This window comes from Carcharhinus amblyrhynchos, chromosome 26 (assembly GCF_965287045.1).
Source record: "Carcharhinus amblyrhynchos chromosome 26, sCarAmb.v2.hapA, whole genome shotgun sequence".
NCBI lineage: Eukaryota > Metazoa > Chordata > Chondrichthyes > Carcharhiniformes > Carcharhinidae > Carcharhinus > Carcharhinus amblyrhynchos.
This window is the reverse complement of record NC_137349.1, coordinates 38,278,660-38,306,476: the sequence shown is the minus strand read 5'-3', so window position 1 is coordinate 38,306,476 and position 27,817 is coordinate 38,278,660. Positions and strand designations below refer to the sequence as shown.

At 47.8% G+C, this 27,817-nt stretch overlaps 1 protein-coding gene across 1 annotated transcript; it reads right to left on the bottom strand.

The window, feature by feature from the left end:
• Positions 1–5,610: 5,610 nt before the first annotated feature.
• ebi3 (Epstein-Barr virus induced 3) lies at positions 5,611–21,152 on the bottom strand. Its single transcript, XM_080213133.1, has 6 exons — positions 21,065–21,152; positions 19,339–19,575; positions 16,558–16,675; positions 14,346–14,515; positions 8,789–8,952; positions 5,611–5,760 (listed from the first exon to the last, which is right to left on the bottom strand). The coding sequence occupies exons 1-6, from the start codon at positions 21,150–21,152 to the stop codon at positions 5,611–5,613; spliced, it is 927 nt and encodes a 308-aa protein (XP_080069259.1).
• Positions 21,153–27,817: the final 6,665 nt, after the last annotated feature.

The following is a 27,817-nucleotide window of genomic DNA, read 5'->3' as shown; positions in this document are numbered from 1 at the left end:
AGACTGAACCCCTTTATCCAGACTGAACCCCTTTATTCAGACTGAACCCCTTTATCCAGACTGAACCCTTTCACCCAGACTGAACCCCTTTATCCAGACTGAACCCCTTTACCCAGACTGAACCCCTTTATCCAGCCTGAACCCCTTTACCCAGACTGAACCCCTTTATCCAGACTGAATCCCTTTACCCAGACTGAACCCCTTTACCCAGACTGAACCCCTTTATCCAGACTGAACCCCTTTACCCAGACTGAACCCCTTTATCCAGACTGAACCCCTTTACCCAGACTGAACCCCTTTATCCAGCCTGAACCCCTTTATCCAGACTGAACCCCTTTACCCAGACTGAACCCCTTTATCCAGCCTGAACTCCTTTACCCAGACTGAACCCCTTTATCCAGCCTGAACCCCTTTACCCAGACTGAACCCCTTTATCCAGCCTGAACCCCTTTACCCAGACTGAACCCCTTTATCCAGCCTGAACCCCTTTACCCAGACTGAACCCCTTTATCCAGCCTGAACCCCTTTACCCAGACTGAACCCCTTTATCCAGACTGAACCCCTTTATCCAGACTGAACCCCTTCACCCAGACTGAACCCCTTTATCCAGACTGAACCCCTTTATCCAGCCTGAACCCCTTTATCCAGACTGAACCCCTTTATCCAGCCTGAACCCCTTTACCCAGACTGAACCCCTTTATCCAGACTGAACCCCTTTATCCAGACTGAATCCCTTTACCCAGACTGAACCCCTTTACCCAGACTGAACCCCTTTACCCAGACTGAACCCCTTTACCCAGACTGAACCCCTTTATCCAGACTGAATCCCTTTATCCAGACTGAACCCCTTTACCCAGACTGAACCCCTTTATCCAGACTGAACCCCTTTGTGCAGACTGAGTTCCTTTACCCAGACTGAACCCCTTTATCCAGACCGAACCCCTTTACCCAGACTGAACCCCTTTACCCATACTGAACCCCTTTATCCAGACAGAACTCCTTTATCCAGACTGAACCCCTTTATCCAGACTGACCTCCTTATCCAGCCCCAAACTCTTCCCCAGGTTCTGAACCGTTTTAGGCTGGTCAAACCTGGCACTACTTCAGAAAGTGTTACATTTCTAACATCCTCCAGTTGTGCTGGAGGTTTGTTCAGCTGCTGCCTGACCTGTCGAGTTCCTATTTTTATCTCCGATTTGCAGTGCCCGCTGTAATTAACCTTACAACATTAAATTTGATTCCATTGCGGAAGCAGTGTCGGATTGTAGTCACAGGAATGTGTATCAATAAACATCTTGCGTGTTTACACACCCCATCCATTCTCTGTTTATTTGGTGTTTCCATTACAGATCAGTCTGTTCGCATACAGAACAAGAGGAGGCCACTCAGCCTCCCGAGTCTATCCCACCACTCAGTGACATCATGGCTGATGTGTCTCTTCGCTCCATTCACCTGCCTTGCCTCCATATCGCTTAATACTCTTGGTGAACGATGTAATACAGTTCCAGTTCCAGTCTGACAATCACCGGATAGACTTTATATCACACGGTGCACACTTGTCATGCGAGCTATCGACCGGAAGGTCATCGAACGGGCTGTGAATCTATCTCCAGCTCCTGTGTACGACCCATAGAAGCTGAGAGCGGCAGTGATCCTTCTTGCCTTAACTCCAAGGTCAGGATGTTCAGCTCCTCAAACAGAGTGGCCTGTCCCTTTAAGGCGTTTGATAAGATTCCCCACGGTAAGCTATTGCAGAAGATACGGAGGCGTGGGATTGAGGGTGATATAGAGGTTTGGATCAGGAATTGGCTAGCTGTAAGAAGACGGAGGGTGGTGGTTGATGGGAAATGTCCATCCTGGAGTTCAGTTACTAGTGGTATACCGCAGGGATCTGTTTTGGGGCCACTGCCGTTTGTCATTTTTATAAAAGACCTGGATGAGGGTGTAGAAGGATGGGTTAGTAAATTTGCGGATGGCAGTGGAGTTGTAGACAGTGTGGATGCGTGTTGCAGGTTACAGAGGGACATAGATAAGCCGCAGAGCTGGGCTGAGAGATGGCAAATGGAGTTTAATGCGGAAGAGTGTGAGGTGATTCACTTTGGAAAGAGTAGCAGGAATACAGAATACTGGGCTAATGGTGTGGATGAGCAGAGAGATCTCGGGGTACATGCGCATAGATCCCTGAAAGTTGGCACCCAGGTTGATAGGGTTGTTAAGGAGGCGTACGGTGTGTTAGCTTTTATTGGTAGAGGGATTGAGTTTAGGAGCCATGTTGCAGCTGTACAAAACTCTGGTGCGGCCGCACTTGGAGTATTGCGTACAGTTCTGGTCGCCGCATTATAAGAAAGATGTGGAAGCATTGGAAAGGGTGCAGAGGAGGTTTACCAGGATGCTGCCTGGTGTGGTGGGAAGTCTTACGAGGAAAGGCTGAGGGACTTGAGGCTGTTTTTGTTAGAGAGACGAAGGTTAAGAGATGACTTTATAGAGGCATACAAGATGATCAGAGGATTAGATAGGGTGGACAGCGAGAGCCTTTTTCCTCAGATGGGGGTGGCTACAAGGGGACATAGCTTTACGTTGAGGGGTGATAGATATAGGACAGATGTCAGAGGTAGGTTCTTTACTCAGAGAGTAGAAAGGGCGTGAAATGCCCTGCCTGCAACAGGAGTGGATTCATCAACATTAAGGGCATTTAAATGGTCATTGGATAAACATATGGATGATATTGGAATAGTGTAGGTTAGATGGGCTTTAGATTTGTTTCACTGGTCGGCGCAACATCGAGGGCCAAAGGGCCTGTACTGCGCTGTAATGTTCTATGTTACTGCGTTTGTAATGCCAGCTGTCCTAAGGTTACAGAGAGAGGATAGAGATCAAGTGTCAACCAGCACCCAGAAAAGAAGAGTCATAGTTCACCAGTTAATTCACGACCCTGCCTTTGATAAGTGTAAATCCACAACTTATTAAAGATTTCCCGAGTTACTTCACCAAACTGTCTCCTGTTGCTGAAAGGGATAACGTCTCAACTGATCACAAATAGAACTCTGAAATGTGTTATGGAGCCCACCTGGATTATTAGCTTTCCAACCGTGAATTTAGCTAGGGTAAACATGATTGGCTTCACCTCAGGTACGATTCAAGTGATCCACTAGGGAGCTTTTCTCAAAGAAAGTTTATTTAAGAATATAGTTAATATGTATGGAAAGAAAATTGGCAATAACTTTTATCAATTACAAGTAAAAGCAAAACAATCACAGTAATGTATAATCCTTAACAAAAACGCAAGCAAAAACTTCCTTTAGACACAAAAAAAAACTTTCCACAGCAAAGACTGAAGCTCATATGAAACTGGAACTGAGTCCTTTGGATGAATGCTGCAGATCTCCTGATACATTCAGAGCAGTCAAAGTCAGACCAGCTTCCTTTCACACCAGGGTAAGACTCTGGTCAAGCCATCAATAGCAGACTTCTTACTCCAGGAAGGAGCTAACAAGCAAAATTTCCCAAAACCCAGGGGGAGGGAGAAAGACTCCTTTCCAGTTTCTAAAAACTAAAAGCTGCAACTCTGAACTGGAAGTGAAAGAGTTCCTGAAACCTGACCAGCCAACCAGTCTTCCTCCTGACAATGCAGGGTCCTAAGACTAATCCCCAGTGTAAAAATGAATACAGCCTATTAAAGCCAGTTAAGGAGCAATAAAAGGAGCTCTCATAGACAGCATTAGCTGAGGCTGTGAGTTGCAGAGAACGTGATTTTAAAAAAATCTCTGAAAGCTATACTAACGTCACAACAATGTATAGAATGTAAGTGGGAATAGTGTTTACTTGAGATAGGACAGGATCTGATGTAAGAACATAAGAAATAGGAGCAGGAGTAGGCCATCTAGCCCTTCGAGCCTGCCCCGCCACTCAATAAGATCATGGCTGATCTGATAAAGAACTGGGTTCGATTCCAGGAACTGGATTCGATTCCAGCCTTGGGTCATTGTCTGTGTAGTGTCTGCACATTCTCGCCATTTCTGTGTGGGTTTCCTCTGGGTCTCTGGTCTCCTCTCACATTCCAAAGATGTGTGGGTTAGGTTGACTGGCCGTACTAAATTGTCCCTTAGTGTCAAGAGGATTAGCAGGCTAAATGCTTGGGGTTACGGGCATAGGGCCTGGGTGGGATTATTGTTGGTGCAGACTCAATGGGTCAAATGGGATTCTAAGATTCTTTGGATGTCTAATTGATCTGGAGAAACCCAAAATAGGTGTTTCATAGAATCCTACAGTACAGAAAGAGACCCTTCGAGTCTGCACCAAACACAGTCCTACCCAGACCCTAACCCCATATATTTTACCCACTAACCTATGCATCTCAGGACACTAAGGGGCAATTTAGCATGGCCAATCAACCTAACCCACACATCTTTGGACTGTGGGACGAAACCAGAGCACCCGGAGGAAACCCACGCAGGCACGAGGAGAATGTGCAAACTCCACACAGACAGTGACCCGAGCCAGGAATTGAACCCAGGTCCCTGGAGCTGTGAAGCAGCAGCGCTAACCACTGCGCTACCGTGCCGCCCCAATGTGTATTTGTTATGAATGTGTATTTTGTTTGATCTGTCAGTGATTGGTATAAGTCAAATAAACTTACAGAATAGTTTTGTAAATTTACAAAGCTACAGAAGTTACACAAAGACTAAATAAAGTACTTATCAAAGAACAAAGAACAAAACAGCCCGGGAAACAGGCCCTTTGGCCCAATGAGCCCGCGCCGCCATTTTAACATTATGAGTCCCCTCTCCACCCATGACCCTTGTCTATGCTTATGGCATTCCGCATTGAGGGAAGACTAATTTAGGGACAATTTGTTACACCAATCAGCCTAAGAGCACATCTTTGGGGTGTGGGAGGAAACCGGAGCACCCGGAGAAAACCCACGCAAGCACGGGGAGAATGCGCAAACTCCCACAGACACCGGCCCAAATCCATGTGTCTGCACAGCAATCAGCGATAGTCACTGAGCTGATCTGCAGAACATAACACAGTACATTCAGCTAACAGATATTAACATTGAAAAGAACTACAGAGTTACAAAAGCTACTTAATTCTCAACTTACAAAATCAAATGTGGTTTCGCAGTGTGAAATAAAAAGACTTCTCTAAAACATCACAAGCTGAACTGTGCTGATATAATACACAAAGCTGATTGTGTTAATACTTATGGTTCCTGTGAATTGAGAATGGAGCTGATAACTCTAATTGTGAGGGGATTGGATAGTTCCATACCAGTAATCATTACATCTTACATCAGCACCTTAAGGCCACATGTTCATTGGCCCTTGTGAACTGTGAGCATGATTCTAAGACCAAGGTTATGAGATAAGCTTGGGTCCCAGAATTCAACATAAAACCATATTGGGTTTGGGTGTGTGTAAACTAAATTCAAACTAAGCATTCAACCCCAATTTCCCGACACATTTTTTGCGCTGTTGTTTGGTAATGGCGTTTTAGTCAACCCTCCCTCTACATTCCTGCTCCTTCAATGGAATTAGTTTATGGATATAAGCGTAATGTTAGCAGAAGCAGCTTCGATTTCAGGGAGGATGGCGCGCGGGCACTTTAAGCTCAGTTGGACCACAGTCGTGCAGAGACGGGCGGACTCCAGTCACTGGGTACACCGTTGTCAATAAAATCCTCTGCTGCCACTTGCACAAAGTATAAAGCTCTGGATCGTAGCCCACTCAGGGTGTAGCTGGTTCGGTCAATGTTCTCGATCTGGGGGTGGGGGGGGTGCAGAAAAGAAAGAAGAAGTCAAGTTATCCAAAGCCTAAAGGAAACCGTCAAAATGGAGAAATGTGTTTTCCAAACTGGACACGTAAATTTTAGACTAGCATATTTACTTCATTTGTGACAATACTGTGTTTTTGATTTATTTTATGTTTGAGAGGGACTGCTTTAAGATTCAGTGTTTTTCTACAAGCACTCAGTTTGTCTGGTAGAAATTCAGCAGATGCTGGAAAGCAGGATAATTCCTCATTTAAGCCCTGGAGGTGTTTATTTTGCAGAAGGCTTAATGAGGTTTAGTTTACCAAAGAAAAGAACGCTTTTTCTTTTAATTACAACAATGGAGGCTGAATTAGGGATACAGGCTCATACAGTCATGAGATACTAGAAATGGGGGGAGCTAGGTTTGTATTGGCATACCTGTAAAATCAGGGTTCTGTTGAGTTAGACCCCTCCCATTGCAGTAAAAAATAGAGCAAAGGTTTTTAATGTGGATGAGAGAAGAACAAGGACGATATACCCTGCGAGAGAACATGCTCTTGGGCATTGTTAATGAAAGGGTCAGCTAGAATCCATGATAGCATCGATTGTAGTTTGGAACTGGTCAAATGACTCATTCCTCAAACTTTATTTTTAAACTCTGATAAAAGTAATATCATAGAATCATAGAAACCTACAGTACAGAAAGAGGCCCCACCCCCATATTACACCCACTAATCCCTCTAACCTAAGCATTCCTAGATATTAGGAGCAATTTCTTAGCATGGCCAACCAACCCAGGCCAATATCCTATGCGCATTTGTGGAAATTTTAGGCTAGATAGAGTGGACATGGGGAGGATGTTTCCACTGGTAGGAAAAACTAGATGTGGAGGTGCCAATGTCGGACTGGGGTAAACATAGTAAGCAGTCTCACAACACCAGGTTAAAGTCCAACAGGTTTACTTGATAATAAACGCCACAAGCTCTCAGAACGCTGTTCCTTTGTCAGGTGAGTGGAGAGTGTTTCTGATCAGATCTCCCCACCCACCTGATGAAGGAACAGTATTCCAAAAGCTTGTGACGTTTATTATCAAATAAACCTGTTGGCCTTTAATCTGGTGTTGTGAGGCTTCTTACTAGGAAAAATTAGAACCTGAAGGTATAACTTCAGGCTAAAGGGACAATCCTTTAAAACAAAGATGAGGAGGAATTTCTTCAGCCAGAGAGTGGTGAATCTGTGGAACTCTTTGCCGCAGAGGAGGCCAGGTCATTGAGTGTCTTTGAGACAGAGATAGATAGGTTCTTGATTAATAAGGGGATCAGGGGTTATGGGGAAAAGGCAGGAGAATGGGGATGAGAAAAATATCAGCCATGATTGAATGGCGGAGCAGACTCAATGGGCCGAATGGCCCAATTCTGCTCCTATGTCTTCTGGTCGTTCAGCCCAACCATTGAACATTAGTCTCCGTGCTCCACAAGAGCCCCCTTCCATCTCCTTCTCATTGTATCAATGTACCTTCTGTACCTTTCTCCCCCAAGTAACTACCTAACTTTCCCTTATCTTTTTGTGTTATTTGTTTCAACCATTTTCTATGGTTCCACATTCCTCACTATTCTCGGGATAAAGGAGCATCTCCTCATTTCCTTACTGAATTCATTTATTTATATTTATGGTCTGTAATTTTAAACCCCACTAAAGTGGAAGCATTTTCTCTTTGAATATGTTAATTGTTGTGTCGTTGTAAATGCCTCCATCAGGACAACCCCACCCAGCCCCCCACCCCCCCCCACCAACCTCACCCCACCAACCTCACCCCACCAGCCCCCACCCCCCCCCCACCAACCTCACCCCCCCAGCCCCCAACCCCCCCCCACCAACCTCACCCCCCCAGCCCCCAACCCCCCCCCCCACCAACCTCACCCCCCCAGCCCCCCCCACCAACCTCACCCCCCACCCCTCCACCCCCCAACCCCCACCCCCCACCCACCTCACCCCCTCACCCTCACCAACCTCACCCCCCCAGCCCCCAACCCCCCCACCAACCTCACCCCCCCAGCCCCCAACCCCCCCCACCAACCTCACCCCCCCCAGCCCCCAACTCCCCCCACCAACCTCACCCCCCACCCCTCCACCCCCCAACCCCCACCCCCCACCCACCTCACCCCCTCACCCTCACCAACCTCACCCCCCCAGCCCCCAACCCCCCCACCAACCTCACCCCCCCAGCCCCCAACCCCCCCACCAACCTCACCCCCCCAGCCCCCAACCCCCCCACCAACCTCACCCCCCCAGCCACCAACCCCCTCACCAACCTCACCCTCCCACTCCTCCACCCCCCAACCCCACCCAGCCCCCAACCCCCCCCCCACCAACCTCACCCCCCCAGCCCCCAACTCCCCCCACCAACCTCACCCCCCACCCCTCCACCCCCCAACCCCCACCCCCCACCCCCCACCCACCTCACCCCCTCACCCTCACCAACCTCACCCCCCCAGCCCCCAACCCCCCCACCAACCTCACCCCCCCAGCCCCCAACCCCCTCACCAACCTCACCCTCCCACTCCTCCACCCCCCAACCCCACCCAGCCCCCAACCCCCCCCCCACCAACCTCACCCCCCCAGCCCCCAACCCCCCCACCAACCTCACCCCCCCACCCCTCCACTCCCACCCCCCACCAACCTCACCCCCCCACCCCTCCCCTCCCACCCCCCACCCCTCCAGCCCCCAACCCCCACCAACCTCACCCCTCCACCCCACCAACCTCACCCCCTCATCCCAGCCCCCACCAACATCACCACTCCACTCCCACCCCCCCCCCACCCTCCAACCCCCACCAACCTCACCCCCCCACCCCCACCCCACCCTCAGCCCCCCCCCCATTCCCCCGCCCCCACCCCCCCAGACTACTCTTCTGAGAACAAAAAGCCCCCTTGCTCTGATAGGTCTTTTCTCACAGTCGGAAGCCTTTGGTTCTGGTGTAAATCCTGGTGTAGCTCCACTTACCCCTCCAACAATAAGAGACAAAGCTGTCCTTACCATTCTGTATCTGGCTGATCCCTCCAGCCAGTACTTTATTCTGTACTTCAACAAAAAGAAGGTGAGATCCGGCCAGGAGGCGGGAGGTTTCCACTGTAACAGTAACTTCTTTGGTTGGTTGGGGATTGGAGAAACATTGACATCAATCGGCGGATCTGGTTTGACTATAAGAAAGAGGGTGTTGTTTTTAATATTTGAGGCGTTTTATTGTGTTATGCTGTGAAGCAGGTTTGTGGCTGTATGCGTGCGTGAGTCACTCATTTAATTAAAGTGAAGTCAGTTTGTCTGGGAGGTGAGGATGCTGTTAAAGGCATACACTTGATGCAAATGTGATTAAATTGAATCTTCTATAAGGACACGGTGGTACACTGGTTAGTACTGCTGCCTCACAGCACCAGGGACCTGGGTTTGATTCCCAGCTTAGCTCATTATCTGTTTGCATGTTCTCCTTGTGTCTGTGTGGGTTTCCTCCCAAAATCCAAAGATGTATGGGTTAGGTTGATTGGGTATGCTAAATTGCCCCAAGTTTCGGGGGATTAGCAGGGTAAATATGTGAGGTTAGGGCAATAGCGTGGGATTGCTGTCAGTGCAATGTTGATGGGTTGAATGGCCTCCTTCTGTAATGTACAGATTCTATGATTCTCAATAAGCCATGGGTAGAAATTTGCATTAGGAGATAATGATGGTTTGCTGTGTTCAGTTGTTAAATTTCAAACAGAAATTTGAAAGATTGACAACTTGCAAAAAGTCATACATAAATAAGGCAAATTTTATTTACACCTGAATGTGGGGCAGCAGGGAGAACATAAAAGATTTTTATACTCTGAGAAAGGTCAGTTTTAAGAAGGATAAAGGCAAAATGAAAGAGGAAGAAGATTGCTTAAGGAGAGATGTGAGGGCTATGTTGGGTGTGGCCGGGTAAGACCTCCCAAGGTGCCACTCTGTGCTGGGAAAAAGAACTGTGAAGAAAGTGAGCAACCTTCCAGATAGGTTGAGGGAGCTCGGTCTTTTCTCCCTGGAGAGACGAAGGTTGAGAGGCGACCTGATAGAGGTGTACAAGATGTTGAGAGGTATAGAGAGGGTGGATTCTCAGAGGCTTTTTCCCAGGGCTGAAATGGTCGCTACGAGAGGACACAGGTTTAAGGTGCTGGGGAGCAGGTACAGAGGAGATGTCAGAAGTAAGTTTTTCACTCAGAGGGTGGTGAGTGAGTGGAATCAGCTGCTGTCGGTGATGGTAGAGGCGAACTCGCCGGGGTCTTTTAAGAGTCTTCTGGATGAGTACATGGGATTTAATGGGATTGAGGGTTATAGATAGACCTGGTAGGTAGGGATATGATCAGCGCAACTTGTGGGCCGAAGGGCCTGTTTGTCCTGTAGTGTTCTATGTTCTATGTTCAACCCCAGAAAAGTGTCTGTTTTTCAGGAAGTAGGGCATTGTTTTAAAGTTGCATGAATCTCCACAGCAGAGTGGGAGTGAGACAGAATGTCTTCTGCTGTGGATTTGTCTCATGGTAACATTACCTGAGTTTTTAAAGTTAAACAAAACAAACTATTGCCAAAAGGAGTCTAGCTAAGTAGGGCGTTTTATCAAGGGGATGTTCTATAAGACTAATATCACCTCTGCAAATATTATCTTGTGTGTTTTCTTTTGGGTAAGGAGCTAATGAGTGTTTTAAAGTAATACTTAAAAATCCCCAAAAGTGTTACTGTAACTTCTCGTGGTTAAATACAAAAAAAAGGGTTGTGATAGTTTGCCAAGTTTCCCTTTGTGATTTGATCTGCGTGGTAATTACCCTCTGCCGGATCATAACTGTCAGTAATATCAACTTTTAACAATTAAAGAGACCACTAGCCTGGCACAATAGCACGTCCAGCAATGTAAGCAATGTGTGGTCTATGTTGTGAGCCCATTAGGAGATTCGTATGATGAAGGAACACACAGTGGGAGGCGGCGGCATATCACTAACGTCAAGGGACTAATAATCCAAGGCTCCAGGGCTAATGCTTCTGGGGACATGGGTTCAAATCCAACCATGGCAATTGGTGGAATTAAAATTCAGTTAATAGATTTGGAGTTTTGTAGCGACTATCAAACCATTGTTAATTGTTGTAAAAGCCCATCCAGATCATTAATGTCCTTCAGGGAAGGCACTCTGCTGTCCACACCTGGAGGGGTGTATATTTGACTCCAGACCCAAAGCAGTGTGGTTGACTCTTTAACACCCTCTGAAATGTCTCAGCAAGTCACTCAGTTACATCAACACCAGTACAAAACATACTGAAAGGAACGGAACTGGGACGATCACTGAGCATTGACCCAGGAATCAGAAACAACAAGAGCAATCCTGTCAAACCCGCAAATTGCTCTTTATAACTATCTGGGGTTTGTGATAAAATTGGGAGAGGTATCGCACAGGCTTAGTCGGGAAACAATCTGACAGTCATAGAGTCCTACTTTACCATTCTGATTCTAAATGCTGGGCGGACTTGAAACTGGGGGTGTTTCAGATCCGACTTTTAGACCCGTTCTCCAGCACCCCCCAAAAAAAAGCTGAAACAGTCCATGTCCAAATGCAACAAGACCTGGACAATATCCCAGCTTGGACTGATAACTGGCAAGTAATATTTGTGCCTCACAAGTTCCAAGCAATGGTCACCTCTAATAAGAAAGAATCCACTTATCTCCCCCTGACATTACCTTAATATCTCCCATTATCAACATCTTGGGAGTTACCATTGACCAGAAACTGAATGGGGCTAGCCACATAAATACTGTGGATACAGGAGCAGTTCAGACGTTTGGAATTCTGTGCGTGTAATTCACTTCCGGACTCCCCAAAGCCTATTCACCATCTACAAGGCACAAGTCAGGTGTGCGATGGAATAATCTCCACTTGTCTGGGTGGGTGCAGCTCCAACAACACTCAAGAAGCTCGACACCATCCAGGACAAAGTAGTCTGCTTGATTAGCATCCCATCCACCACCCATCAACATTCCCTCTCCCCCACCACTGAAGTACAGTAGCAGCCGTGTGTACCATCTACAAGATGCAGTGCAGGAACTCACCAAGGCTCTTTCAATAGTATCTTCCAAACCTACAGGATAATGGGCAGCAGGAGAATGAGTTCCCCTCCAAGCTACACACCATCCTGACTTGGAAATATATCACTGTTCCTTCACTGGGTCAAAAGCCTGGAACCCCCTTCCTTACAGCACTGTGGGTTTACCTACATCACAAGGACTGCAGCAGTTGAAGTGGTGGAGGCTACCTCGTGGAATATATTTAAGTCACGGGTAGATAGGTTTCTGATAGACAGGGGAATTAAGGGTTATGGGGAGAAAGCGGGAAAGTGGAACTGATCCACTTCAGATCAGCCATGGTCTTATTGAATGGCGGGGCAGGCTCGAAGGGCTAGATGGCCTACTCCTGCTCCTATTTCTTATGTTCTTAAGGCAGCTCATCACCACCTTCTCAAGGACAATTAGGGATGGGCAATTAATATTGGCCGAGACAGCGATGCCCCCATCCTTTGAAAGAATGAAACTAATAATAAAATTCAGGATGGCATTGAAGGCCATCCCGGCAGAGAGTCTGATTATGGGAGGACAGAGAGATGCAGGTTTACTGTGCGACTCGCTGTGTTATAAATCTGTTCAATCGTTTCAAATGCCCGATCCATCCATTGCCTACATTACCCCTGCCTTTGACAGGCCCAATCAGTTACCAATGCAGGTATAATGCCACTAAGTCTCAGAAAGGCAGCACGGTGGCACAGTGGTTGGCACTGCTGCCTCACAATGCCAGGAACACAGGTTCCACTCCCAGCTTGGGGGTCACTGTCTGTGTGGAGTTTGCACGTTCTCCCCGTGTCTGCGTGGGTTTCCTCCGGATGCTCTGGTTTCCTTCCTCGGTTCAAAGGTCGGTGGGTTAGGTGGATTGGCCGTGCTAAATTTCCCCTTAGTATCAGGGGGACTAGCTCAGGTAAGTGCATGGGGTTATGGGGGGGTAGGGCCCTGGTGCAATTGTTGTCAAAGAACAAAGAACAACACAGCACAGGAAACAGGCCCTTCGGCCCAATGAGCCTGCGCCGCCATATCAACATCGTGAGTCCCTTCTTTCACCCACGTCCCTTGTCTACGCTTATTGTTGGTGGAGACTCGATGGACCGAATGGCCTCTTTCTGCACTGTGGGGATTCTGTGACGATTTTGATTTCACAATCTCACTCCACAGGTCTAATGAAACATTGAGGAGTTCTCCTGGTTCTCAAATACAAGTGTAAGTCTTCTCCTGGTGTGTGATGAGCATGTGTACCCCACTCTTCATATTGCCTGCTCAGCCTAATAAATAGGTGCAGTGTGTTCTGACCCCGGAAGGGTGTGGAATGCCCTGCCTGTGGCAGTTGTGGACTCGCCAACTTTAAGGGCGTTCAAACGGTCAGTGGATAGGCATATGGATAACATTGGAATAGTTTAGGTTAGAGGGTCATTAGATTGGTTCCACTGGTCGGCGCAACATTGAGGGCCAAAGGGCCTGTACTGCGCTGTAATGTTCTATGTTCTATGTTCTGTGTTCTATAAGACACAGGAACAGAATTAAGCCATTTGGCCCATTGATTCTGCTCCGCCATTCAATCATGGCTGATAAGTTTCTCAACCCCATTCTCCTGCCTTTTCCCCGTAACCTTTGATCCCCTCACCAATCAAGAACCTATCTACCTCTGTCTTAAATACACTCAATAAGCTGGCCCTCGTGGCAATGAATCCCACAGATCCATTATCTTGTAAGATACAGAATGACAAGATAATGAAGGGGATGGATAGGGTAGAGGTAGAGAGACTCTTTCCGCTTAGAAAGGAAACCAGAACTAGAGGGCACAGCCTCAAAATAAGGGGGGGGGAGCAGTTTAGAACGGAGTTGAGGAGGAACTTCTTCACTCAAAGGGTGGTGAATCTCTGGAATTCTCTGCCCGTTGAAGTGGTGGAGGCTGCCTCGCTGAATATATTTAAGTCACGGGTAGATAGGTTTCTGATAGACAAAGAAATTATGGGGAGAAAGCGGGAAAGTGGAACTGATCCACTTCAGATCAGCCATGATCTTATTGAATGGCGGGGCAGGCTCGAAGGGCTAGACGGCCGACTCCTGCTCCTATTTCTTATGTTCTTATCACCCTTTGGCTGGGCTGAACCAGGGGGATTTTTGCATAAATGTGTTGATTATCAAGGTCGCATAGCTCATTCCAAGACAGAAGGGGGGAATTTTCCCACTCCGCCCCCCATGGGAATCGTAATGGACTTGGGGGGGACGGAGGGGGGGTGGTTGGAAGGGGGGAGGGGACGGACAATGGGAAGGTCTGTTGACTTTGGGCAGGATTTGGGGTGAGCGCGGCTGGAAAATCCCGCCCAGAGGTCACGGATCGGTCATGGGTTGGAATACAAATGGGAAAATAGATTGAGTTACACCACACACACACACACGCACACACACGCACACACACACACACACACACACACACATGCCTGTTTAACTCTGGAATGAATCAATAGTGTCACTTACTTATCTCCTCCACAATAAATTGGTTAATGGTGGATCTGACTCCCAGTGGGTTTGTTGCTGTCACCTTCAATGTGTAAGGGATATTTGAATAGAGTTTGATGTCCTTGATTGTGCAGTTGCCCTGCAGTGTCTCTTCGCTGGAGCAGCGTTCAGCACCTTCAATCCCATGACTTCCAAAAATACACAAGGGTTACCATCAATATAGTCAGAAATACCAAAACACTACCCCTTAATTTAGCATTGCTAATGGTTCTCCCTGGGAGCCCAGTCGGTAGCTGTGCCCATTGCTCCCCAGCCCTCCTGCCATGTATTACAGGGAGGCTATTTACTCAGCACTCCAGCACAGGGTCCTGGTGGCAAAATGTGCCCCTCCCTGCCTCCTCATCTGATGTGGAGATGCCAGCGTTGGACTGGGGTAAACACTTGGACTGGGGTAAAAATTTGCTGATGAGACAAAGATAAGTGGAAAAGCAAATTGTGCGGAGGGTGTGGAAAGTCTGCAGAGGGATCTGGATAGGCTGAGCCAGTGGGCGAGGACCTGGCAGATGGAGTACAATGTTAGCAAGTGTGAGGTTATCCACTTTGGCAGGAATAATAGTAGGAGGGATTACTATTTAAAGGGCGAAAAGCTGCAGCGTGCTACGGTGCAGAGGGACCTGGGGGTCCTTGTGCATGAGTCGCAAAAACCCAGTCTGCAGGTGCAGCAGGTGATCAAGAAGGCAAATGGGATGCTGGCCTTTATAGAGAGGGGGATAGAATATAAAAGTAGGGAGGTCTTGCTGCAACTGTACAGGGCACTGGTGAGGCCGCAGCTGGAGTACTGTGTGCAGTTTTGGTCGCCGCACTTGCGGAAGGATATATTGGCCTTGGAGGGAGTGCAGAGGAGGTTCACTAGGCTGATACCGGAGATGAGGGGGTTGGACTATGAAGAGAGGCTGAATAGACTGGGTCTGTACTCGTTGGAGTTTAGAAGGATGAGGGGGGATCTTATAGAGACGTATAAGATATTGAAGGGGATGGATAGGGTAGAGGTAGAGAGATTCTTCCTGCTCAGAAAGGACAGTCGGACTAGAGGGCACAGCCTCAAGATAAGGGGGGGGGGGGCCGTTTAGATCAGAGTTGAGGAGGAACTTCTTCACTCAAAGGGTGGTGAATCTCTGGAATTCTCTGCCCGTTGAAGTGGTGGAGGCTGCCTCACTAAATATATTTAAGTCACGGGTAGATAGGTTTCTGATAGACAGGGGAATTAAGGGTTATGGGGAGAAAGCGGGAAAGTGGAACTGATCCACTTCAGATCAGCCATGATCTTATTGAATGGCGGGGCAGGCTCGAAGGGCTAGATGGCCTCCTCCTGCTCCTATTTCTTATGTTCTTAACACAGTAAGAAGTCTCACAACACCAGGTTAAAAGTCCAACCAGTTTACTAGCAAATAAACTGGTCAGACTTTAACCTGGCGTTGTGAGACTTCTCACTGTCTTCATCTGATGGCAGCTCAAAGAGACTCTGCCAAGGGTGGATAGGACATCTCCAAATGATTACATGGGTTTGCTGCCTCAGCAGCTCAATGAATGGGCACTGAGCTCAAATTTCCCCTCTGCCCAGCAGAGCCAAACCCTTCTAAAGGGGCAGAGTGGCACCAGGAAGTGGAACTGAACCTTGTCAAGAGTCAGAAACCTTGCTGTACCCCAACTCATTCAGTGCAACATCCCATCCTACTCACAATTCATCTCGCTCCAAATACTTAGAGTGAAATACTCTTTCTAATAATTATCCTTAATGATTTTTCAATTATTTAAATGTTTACCCTCTGGCCATACTGTACAGGATCACTAATATCTGAGATTCATTTTTCTGGACAATGTAAGATTAATTATATTCCATTCTCTGTCCGAGGCGGGTCCAGTGGTGGATCTTTTTGCGAAGAGTGGGGCAAGGTGGAGTCAGGCCCTGAGGTTACCTCAGCAGGAACGGGAACTGAACCCTGCGCTCACAGCGGTTCAGATCGCCAACATAAAACCAATCCAAACCGTGCATGTATGGCTCTCTCCTGGCTGGCACACGGGTGGGAGGCCCCGAGGGGGTTCGTCAGCCCTTGGAGATGCCAACCATGGAGCTGGAGACGGTGGTTAGACTTAGTTTATTTACATCAATGTTTTATCATTTTGAATCTGTCACTCCATGCCCTCTACACATCCACTGGAATTCCCTTACCTGTAAGTGACGTTGATCCGTGTGGGAAGGTAGGTTTGGTTCTCCAGTTTCCAGGAGCAGACAGCACTCTGTGGATACCTCGCTGACCAACAAGTAACCTGAGGCTTGCCCGGTGGATCTGTAATTGGGAAGTGACAGTGGATAATTGCTTCACTCCTTATATAAGGCATTGGTGAGGCTGAATTTAGAGTATTGTGTACAGTTTTGGTCACCTAGTTACAGGAAGGATGTAAATAAGGTTGAACAAGTGCAGAGAAGGTTCACAAGGATGTTGCCGGGACTTGAGAAGCTGAGTTACAGAGAGAGATTGAATAGGTTAGGACTTTATTCCCTGGAGTGTAGAAGGATGAGGGGAGATTTGATAGAGGTGTATAAGATTTTGATGGGTATCGATAGAGTGAATGCAAGCAGGCTTTTTCCACTGAGGCTAGGGGAGAAAAAAAACCAGAGGACATGGGTTAAGGGTGAAAGGGGAAAAGTTTAAAGGGAATATTAGGGGGGATTCTTCACGCAGAGAGCGGTGGGAGTGTGGAATGATCTGCTGGATAAAGTGGTAAATGCGGGGTCACTTTTAACATTTAAGAAAAACTTGGACGGGTTCAAGGATGAGAGGGGTGTGGAGGGATATGGTCCAAGTGCAGGTCAGTGGGACTAGGCAAAAAAATGGTTGGGCACAGACAAGAAGGGCCAAAAGGCCTGTTTCTGAGCTGTAATTTTCTATGGTTCCATACAGAGTAGCAAGTCACTTCCCAGTCCCTGTTCCCTGTAATTCAGGACTGGCAAATGCTGGGCTAAGTGGGGTGGGTAGGGGAATATGGGCAAGGAGAGGGGTTATGTTACCTAATGTGCCAGGCAGAAACCCCACTGGAGTGGGTGCCATCCCGGTTTTACCACTTGCCCAGTAAGAGATAGATTATGTGGAGTGCAAAGCCAGACCTCCTATCAAACCCATCAGTTAGGTTAAGGTTTTCCCTCCATGTGTATTAAAAGTCATAGAAACCCTACAGTACAGAAAGAGGCCCTTCAGCCCATCGAGTCTGCACCGACCACAATTGCACCCAGGCCCTACTCCCATATCCCTACACATTTACCCATTAATCCCTCTAACCTACGCATCTCAGGACACTAATTTTAGCACGGCCAATCAACCTAACCTGCACATCTTTGGACTGTGGGAGGAAACCGGAACACCCAGAGGAAACCCACACAGACACGAGGAGAATGTGCAAACTCCACACAGACAGTGGCCCGAGCCAGGAATCGAACCCAGGACCCTGGAGCTGTGAAGCAGCAGTGCTAACCACTGTGCTACCATGCCGCCCATTACTTTCACATAACTCCTTTCCTAAATCTCCACTTCTCACACCGTGAAATATCAGCGATGCTACCCAGTACCTATCTCACAATCTCCCAGGCAGCAGAGTGAATCCCCCACTACTGATCTCCAATTCAGTGCAGAATTGAAGCGATGGGAATTTTTCCCCATTCCCAAGGTTAGCATTCAATTATTCATGTTCCTGAAACTCTGGGTCATTGGTAACGTTTATGTCTCGATTATGACATACTGGACATGGCTTCCAAGCTCCCCAGCATCATACTGGAGGGGTTACCCCAGCGATGTTCTGGGGAATCCCCTTCAGCAGTCCAAAGGTACGGTTTACATGGCAACTGCCCAGAATCACAATCTTTCCCTGGACAACTGCCCATCTCTGAGAACCATCCCAAACTGTGACCTCATCACAAATTTCAGATGGTTCCAATTGGGTTACACCAATAGTTACCTCGGTAACTATGGTACAGACCCAGACACAACACTTGTGGGGCTCACAGAATCCCCAGTGCAGAAGGAGACCATTTGGCCCATCGAGTCTGCACCGACACAATCCCAGCCAGGCCCTATCCCCGTAACCCCTCATATTCACTCTGCTAATTCCCCTGACACTAAGGGACAATTTAGTATGGCCAATCAACCTAACAAGGACATCTTTGGAGTGGGTGGAAACCAGAGCACCCGGAGGAAACCCATGCAGACATGGGGAGAATGTGCAAACTCCATCCAGTGACCCGAGGCCCGAATTGAACTCAGGTCACTGGCGCTGCGAGGCACCAGTGCTAACCACTGTGTCACTGACTCACCAATGTCCCCAAACCCCTCCCCTTCCCATGGAACTCACCGACCCCCGACTGCGCCCACCCAAAGGAGTCTGCCACCCCCCCCTCCCTTGTCTCCCCATCCGGCTCTTGACCCCGCAATTACCCTACCCCCCCCCACCTCCACAGCCACAGGATTCACCCCACTCACATGTGTCTCCCCACTTTTGACAAGGATCGACTCCAACCCGCTGCCCTCAGACATTTTACATTCTCCAGGGCATTAATTGGCTCAGGATGGAGGTTCCCCACCCTCCCCCGACTCCTATTTGAGGAGCAAGCCCCACCTCAGAGCATTCTGGCCGATCTGATTGCCTAGAAGCTCTGCAGTCCTGGCAGTGCTGGGTTTGAACCCTGGATCTACAGCCAGCCCAGGATGAAGAGGGTCTTCTGGAAGGTACTGGTGGAGCCTGGCTACCTCTACATCCCTACTTGGGAACTTCAGCTAAAATTACAGCCAGGTCACAGTGAAATTGGATGGGATTAAGCCAAGACACTAATCCATTTGGCCAGCTCTCCTGGAGAGTGTCAAAGTGACTGTAAGTTGCTGAGGCTTTCACAGTCTGGGGACCTCTGCCACCAAATGGAATTGGATGCCAATGTAATGAACTGAATTAGTTTTAAACCTACAGCCTAACAGCAGCAAGACTGAGCTGTAAGCGTTGCCTGACTCCAGGCTGTGACAGCTGTATCGCCCTTTCTGGGATGCATCGACGTTGAAAAGGGTGAGGCTGGTTCCAGTTAGCTCCTTGTCCTTGGTCCCGATGATTTTGGAGTCATTTAGCCTCCATTCGACTACTCGGTTCGTTGTGTTTTTACACATGAGTGTGACGTTCGTCCCAATCTGACCGTACTGCGTGTTAACACCTGGAACACAAAGAGAAAACACTCCAGCTACAATGGGATTGATGTTATTTCAATGGTTTGGAATGTCTCCATCGCTCCGGTTGGCTTAGTCATTTCATGGTGTGATACTGAGGCCGTTTTGGGGACACTGGGAGACAGTGGTGATGCCCAGGAGGCTCGGGCTAATGAGATGGCGACGTGCGTTCAAATCCCACCAAGGCAGCTGGTGGAATCGACGTCAATAAATAAATGTGGATTGTACGCTGCTCTGAGTGATGGTGACCATGAAACCATTGTGAATTTGTCGTTAAAAACTCAGCTGATTCACCTTTAGGGAAGGAAATCTGCCTACATGTAATGCCAGACTCACAGCAATGTGGCTGTTGTTTTACTACCTTCTGATATCGCCTAGTAAGCTATTCAGTTCATGGGCAACAAGGGATGAGCAACAGATACCGGCCTTGCCACATTCCATGGAAGGATAAAGAAAGGATAGGTAAGAGATGGAAAGGTTAGCCGGTATTCCCACTCCCCGTGGGGGGAGTTTACGCTCCCGTTGTTGAGGGACGGGATTGGCAGCGGGAGTGGGAAATCCCAAGGGAGTCCCAAAATGTGATTTACGCCAGCGGGATTTCCCCATCCCCCTGCCAATGACAGGAACCCCGATGTTGAACATCGGGATCTCCAGATATCTAAATATCATTATCAGGCCTTTACACCTGATAATTCCCACTCATTCCCCCACAACCCGTATTAAATTACCCATTCACATCAGTAACTAACGGCAGGTCTCAGGGTGTACAGCTGGCGAGCCACACAGAGAACAAATCCGGCATGTTATGTTTTTACAATGATACCAAGACACCGACCCCTCATATGGGATTGTGTAAACACGTTATGGGTTCATTTATTTACACGAGGGACAGAAGAATATTTGTACAAATATAGAAGGTATGTGTGCGTGTGTGCTCTGCTGTAAAGCAAAAGTAACACTAAAACTGGATAAGACATACTTCCCTTCTAATGATGTCATGCTGCTATTGCTTGAAGTATTTTACAACGTAGAACCTAGAAGCAGGAGACCATTTGGCCCTTCAAGCCAGATCCTACACTAACCTTGATCATGACTGACCATCAAATTCAATATCCTCATTCTCCCCTGTCCCCTCTACCCCTTGGAGCTACGACTAATTTCTTCTCGAAATCAGACAATGTTTTGCACATTCGGTGGGAGTGAACTCCAGACATTCACCACGCTCTGGGTGATGAAATTTCTCCGCACCTCAGTTCTAAAAGGATTACTCCTTATCCTCAACCTATGACCCCTGTGGTGTGAAGCAAAATGTGAATCCATTACCATCCATTCCACACTCCGACCTGCATTGACAGCTCTGCCTGTTTCTTTATGTTGTAGCAAGGACAGGAATGGTGGGAAGTGTTTGTCATTTTCCTCACCCATGACGCCTAAATTTGGTTAGAGCTTTTCAGCAGATATCAAGAGAAAACTTACCATCCACAATGGCCTGCCCTTCTGCTGTGTCAATGATACTAAACAGCAACATCAGAGCACCGAGGAGTCGAACCAGTTTCGGGTTCATATTGGATACCGGTGAACTGAAAATTAGACTAAAGCAAGTCGGAAATAGATTAACGCAAAAGGATGCATCGGAATGTACAGAAACAGACATATCTCATTAACATGTTGAGATCACGTCAGAAATAAAGCAGCATTCTAGACATCAGAACTCCAGTATTTACATCTGACTGGCACAGTGTGTTAGTGCACGAGTGTGGGGTGAGTGGGGGGGTGCAGTGTGTCAGTGCACGAGTGTGGGGTGAGTGGGGGGGTGCAGTGTGTTAGTGCACGAGTGTGGGGTGAGTGGGGGGGGTGCAGTGTGTTAGTGCACGAGTGTGGGGTGAGTGGGGGGGGTGCAGTGTGTTAGTGCACGAGTGTGGGGTGAGTGGGGGTTGCAGTGTGTTAGTGCACGAGTGTGGGGTGAGTGGGGGGGTGCAGTGTGTTAGTGCACGAGTGTGGGGTGAGTGGGGGGGGGTGCAGTGTGTTAGTGCACGAGTGTGGGGTGTGTGGGGGGGTGCAGTGTGTTAGTGCACGAGTGTGGGGTGAGTGGGGGGGGGGGTGCAGTGTGTCAGTGCACGAGTGTGAGGTGAGTGGGGGGGGTGCAGTGTGTCAGTGCACGAGTGTGAGGTGAGTGGGGGGGGTGCAGTGTGTTAGTGCACGAGTGTGGGGTGAGTGGGGGGGTGCAGTGTGTTAGTGCACGAGTGTGGGGTGAGTTGGGGGGTGCAGTGTGTCAGTGCACGAGTGTGGGATGAGTTGGGGGGTGCAGTGTGTTAGTGCACGAGTGTGGGATGAGTTGGGGGGTGCAGTGTGTCAGTGCACGAGTGTGGGGTGAGTGGGGGGGTGCAGTGTGTTAGTGCACGAGTGTGGGGTGAGTGGGGGGGTGCAGTGTGTCAGTGCACGAGTGTGGGGTGAGTGGGGGGGTGCAGTGTGTTAGTGCACGAGTGTGGGGTGAGTGGGGGGGGTGCAGTGTGTTAGTGCACGAGTGTGGGATGAGTGGGGGGGTGCAGTGTGTTAGTGCACGAGTGTGGGGTGAGTTGGGGGGTGCAGTGTGTTAGTGCACGAGTGTGGGGTGAGTGGGGGGGTGCAGTGTGTTAGTGCACGAGTGTGGGGTGAGTGGGGGGGTGCAGTGTGTCAGTGCACGAGTGTGGGGTGAGTTGGGGGGTGCATTGTGTTAGTGCACGAGTGTGGGGTGAGTGGGGGGGTGCAGTGTGTTAGTGCACGAGTGTGGGGTGAGTGGGGGGGTGCAGTGTGTCAGTGCACGAGTGTGGAGGGATGGAGTAGCACAGTGTGTAAATCATAGTGTGGAGGGATTGTGTGTAAGGATCCTACAGAAATTGAGTTGAATGATCTCAGTTAAGCTCTATCACATATGCAATCATAAGAGTGCAGAGAATCCATTACTCAACCAACTCACCCTGTAACAATTAAATAGAATTGTGATGAAGGCAGCCTGAGGTGGCACAGCGATTAGCACTGCAGCCTCACAGCTCCAGGTATCCGGGTTCGATTCCCGGCTTGGATCACTGTCTGTATGGAGTTTGCACATTCTCCCAGTGCCTGCATGGGTTTCCTCCGGGTGCTCCGGTTTCCTCCCATAGTCCGAAAGACGTGGTGATTAGGTGTATTGACCATCCTTCAGTGTACACAAACACGCCCCGGAGTGTGGTGACTAGTGGATTTTCACAGTAACTTCATTGCAGTATTAATATAAGTCTATTTGTGACACTCATAAATAAAGTTCAAACCTAGACCAGACCACACACACTGTGCTGGTGTTTACTCTCCACGGGGATCTAGATAACTCCAGAGAATCTGTCACATATTCAATCCATGACATTACATTGGGGGATTTCATTATAAATCCAAAGTTTAATTCCAACTCACTTATGCATTCTGAAATGAGCAAATCATAGAACCCTACAGTGCAGAAAGAGGCCCTTCAGCCCATCGAGTCTTCACCAACCACAATCCCACCCAGGCCCTACCCCTATACATTTTACCCACTAATCCCTTTAACCTACGCATCCTAGTACACTAAGGGGCAATTTTAGCATGGCCAATCAAACCTATCCCGCACATCTTTGGACTGTGGGAGGAAACCAGAGCACCCGGAGGAAACCCACACAGACATGAGGAGAATGTGCAAACTCTACACAGACAGTGACCCGAGCCAGGAATCAAACCCAGGTCCCTGGAGCCGTGAAGCAGCAGTGCTAACCACTGTGCTACCGTGCCGCCCCAAATCATTCACGTTATCCAGAAGGAGAAATGAATCTCCGTGACTATATAACGGAATTGTAACTAGATGAGGGTACACGGTTTTATTTGTGCCTTAGCATGTACTGAATCTCTTCAAATCTTGCCCAAGTTCAACACTTTTTAATCACTCTTTAAAACTACACAAGTCCATTGCAATGAAGACAATTATCAGAATCATAACACTTACCCCTTTGTAAAGAGGATACAGAGATGAGAAAGCTTTGCCCTGATCCCCACTATAAACCGTAGATTACAATATTCAGAGACTGATGAAGCCACTTGTCCTCAGTCAGTGCTCACAAATTGCTGAAAATAGGCAACAGATTAACGTTGCTTATTTAAGTTGCGGCTCACCATGCTCAGGCGATTTGTCTCTGTGTGGAAGTTACTAGAAGCTCGCATGAGATTAATCTCTAGTTTTCCATAAACAGATGCAAATCACTTCCTTGGGAAACAAAGTCCTGTTTATGTTTTGTATACTGAGGAAATATTGCCAACAAGACCATTTTAGTATGTTTTGATTTGATTTATTATTGTCACATGTATTAGCATACAGTGAAAAGTGTTGTTTCATAGAATCATACAGTGCAGAAAGAGGCCCTTCAAATGTGCACTAAACACAATCCCACCCAGATCCTACCCCCATATCCCTACATATTATACCCACTAATCCCTCTAACCTACACATCCCTGGACACTAAGGGGCAATTTCTTAGCATGGCCAATCAACCTAACCCGCACATCTTTGGACTGTGGGAGGAAACCGGGGTACCTGGAAGAAACCCATACAGACACAGGGAGAATGTGCAAACTTCACACAGACAGTGACCCGAGCTGGGATTCAAACCCAGGACCCTGGAGCTGTGAAGCAGCTGTGCTAACCACTGTGCCACCGTGCCGCCCGCTTCTTGCGCACCATACAGAGAAAACAAAAAAGTGACATCTCAAAGAAGACTTTCTACCTCGAGGTGAGCTTCTGACCAGCCCTACCCCCGTAACCCCATCTAATTACCCTGCTAATCCCCCTGGCATTTAAGGACAATTTAGCATGGGCAATCCACCTAAACCGCGCATCTTTGCACTGCGGGAGAAACTGGAGAACCCAGAGGAAACCCACACATACGTAAGCAGATGTTTGATAGGATAGGGCCCGGGTGGGATTGTGGCCGGTGAAGACTCGATGGGCCGAAGGGCCTCTTTCTGCACTGGAGGGTTCTATGATCTATGTTCAGAACGTGCAAACTCCATACAGACAGTCACCCGAGCCTGGAATTGAACCCGGCTCCCTGACGCTGCGGGTGGGATTTTACAGCCTCACTCAAGCAAGACCAGAAATTCCCGCCTGAGGACAGTGGACGTTTCCGTTGCTGGCCCCTCACGCTCTCTGATTCTGTGGAAGGCAAGGCAGTGTGTGAGGCAGCAGTGCTAACCATTCTGCCACTACGCCGTCCCCTTGCTACCTACCCAGAGGCTCAGTAAAAGCCGAAATCATTCATTTTTGGAAATAAGCAGGAATGAATAAAAATGTGAGCCACAAAATAATATCCATTGTGATCGGTGCTGTAAGATTTCCATTGTTTATGTAAAATGTTGGGCAGTTTTCATTCAATTATTGTCGTTTGATATGGAAAGTCGAATTGCATTAGATTCAACAATACCTGTCTTGTTATTAAATCTATAATCGCTGAACAAGATTTGGGAGCCTGAAACAAAAACAGAAAATGCCAGAAAATCTCAGTGAATGTTTCAAGTCTACAAAGGGTCACCCAGACTCGAAACATTGGCTCCATTCTCTCTCCACAGATACTGTCAGACCTGCTGAGATTTTCCAACATTTTCTATTTGTAGAGTCATAGAGGTTTACAGCATGGAAACAGACCTTCAGCCCAACTTGTCCATGCTGCCCAGTTTTTACCACTAAGCTATTCCCAATTGCCCGTATTTGGCCCATATCCCTCTATACCCATCTTACCCATGTAAATGTCGAAATACTTTTTAAAAAACAAAACTGTACCCACCTCTACTACTATCTCTGGCAAATTGTTCCAGACAATCACCACCCTCTGTGTGAAAACATTGCCCCTCTGGACACTTTTGTATCTCTCCCTCTCTCAGCTTAAACCTATGCCCTCTAGTTTTAGACTCCCCTACCTTTGGGAAAAGATATTGACTATCTAGCTGATCGATGCCCCTCATTATTTTATAGACCTCTATAACATCACCCCCTCAGCCTTCTGCGCTCCAGGGAAAAAAGTCCCAGTTTATCCAACCTCTCCCTATAACTCAAACCATCAAGTCCCGGCAGCATCTTAGTAAATCCCTTCTGCACTCCTTCTAGTTTAATAATATTCTTTCCATAATAGAGTGACCAGAACTATACACAGTATTCCAAGTGTGGACTTACCAATATCTTATACAACTTCAACAAGACGTCCCAACTCCTGTATTCAATGTTCTGACCGATGAAATTAAGCATGCTGAATGCCTTCTTCACCACTCTGTCCACCTGTGACTCCACTTTCAAAGAGCTATGACCCTGTACCCCTAGATCTCTTTGTTCTGTAACTCTCCCCAACGCCCTACCATTAATTGAGCTGATCCTGCCCCAATTTGATCCCAGCCAGTCACAATATATATTAATGACTTGGATGAGGGAACAAAATGTAACATCTCAATGTTTGCAGATGGGTGGGAGGGTGAACTGTGACAAGGATACAGAGATCCTTCAGAATGTTCTAGACGAGCTGGGTGAGTGGGCAAATCAACGGCAGATGCATATAACTTGGATAAATGTGAGGTTATTCACTTTGGAAGCAAAAACAAGGTGGCAGATTACTACCTGAGTGGCTGTACAGTGGGAAAGGGGAGTGTGCAGAGGGATCTGGGTGTCCTTGTGTACCAGTCACTGAAGGTAAGTATGCCGGTGCAGCAGATGGGTAAAGAAGGCAAATGGTATGTTGGCCTTTATTGCAAGAGGTTTGGAGTACAGGAGCAGGGATGTGTTGTTGCAATTATACAGGGGCCTTGGTGAGGTCACACCGAGAGTATTGTGTGCAGTTTTGGTCTCCCTATCTGAGGAAGGATGTTACTCTTTTGTTACTCTTTTGCCCTTTATGTATTTGTAGAAGCTCTTTAGATTCTCCCTTGCCTTATCTGCCAAAAAAATTTCATGTCCCCCTTTTGCCCTCCTGATTCCTCTCTTAACTCTACTCGCACAACCTCTATACTCTTCAATACTTTTCAAGGGATTCACTTGATCCCAGCTCCCTATGCATGTCATATGCCACCTTCTTCTCCTTCTTGACCAGGCCCTCAATATCCTGAGTTATCCAGGATTCCCTACTTCTACCAGCCTTGCCCTTCACTCTAAAAGGAATGTGTTTACCCTGAACGCTGCTTAACACACTTTTAAAAGTCTCCTCTTTATCAGCCATCTCTTCGTCTTCCCACAGACTCCCCCAATTAACCTTTGGCAGTTCCTGCCTGATACCATCAAAATTGGCCTTGCCCCAATTTAGAATCTTAACATTTGGGCCAGACCTATCGTTCCCCATAACTATCTTAAAACTAACAGAATTATGGTCACTGGCCCCAAAGTGACCCCTCACTAACACGTCTGTCACCTGCCCTTCCTTATTTCCCAAGAGGAGGTCAAGTTTTGCCCCCTCTCTAGTCGGGCCATCCACACACTGAATGAGAAATTCCTCCTGAATACACTCAACAAATTTCCCTCCATCCAACCCTCTAATACTATGGCTGTCCCAGTCAATGCTGGGAAAGTCAGAATCCCCTACTATTATCACGCTGTTTTTCTTGGAGCTATCTGTTATCTCCTTACATATTTGTTCCTCAATTTCCCGCTGACTATTTGGGACCTGGAGTACAATCCTATCAAAATGATCTCTCCCCTTCTTATTTCTCAGTTCTACCCAATATCGACTCGGGCCGAACCCTCGGATATATCCCCTCTCAGTACTGCTGTGATGTTTTCCCTAATCAGAACCACAACTCCCCCTCCTCTGTCACCTCCTGTTCTATCTTTCCTAATGCATCTGTACCCTGGAACATTGAGCTGCCAGTCCTGTCCCTCCCTTAGCCATGTTTCAGTAATAGCTATAATATCCCAGTCCCATGTAACCATCCATGCTCTGACTTCATCTGTTTTGCCCGTCAGGCCTCTTGCATTGAAATCAATGCATGGGTTTCCTCTGGGTGCTCCGATTTCCTCCCGCATGAAAGATATGCATTGGCCCGAACTGGCGCCGGAGTGTGGTGACTAGAGGAATTTCACAGTAACTTCATTGCAGTGTTAATGTAAACCTTACTTGTGACAAATAAATAAAATGCAGTTTAATATAGACTCCCCTTGCTCTATGCTCTGTTTTCTCAGACCATCTATCCTGTCATGTTTTGTACACTCTCCCTGTG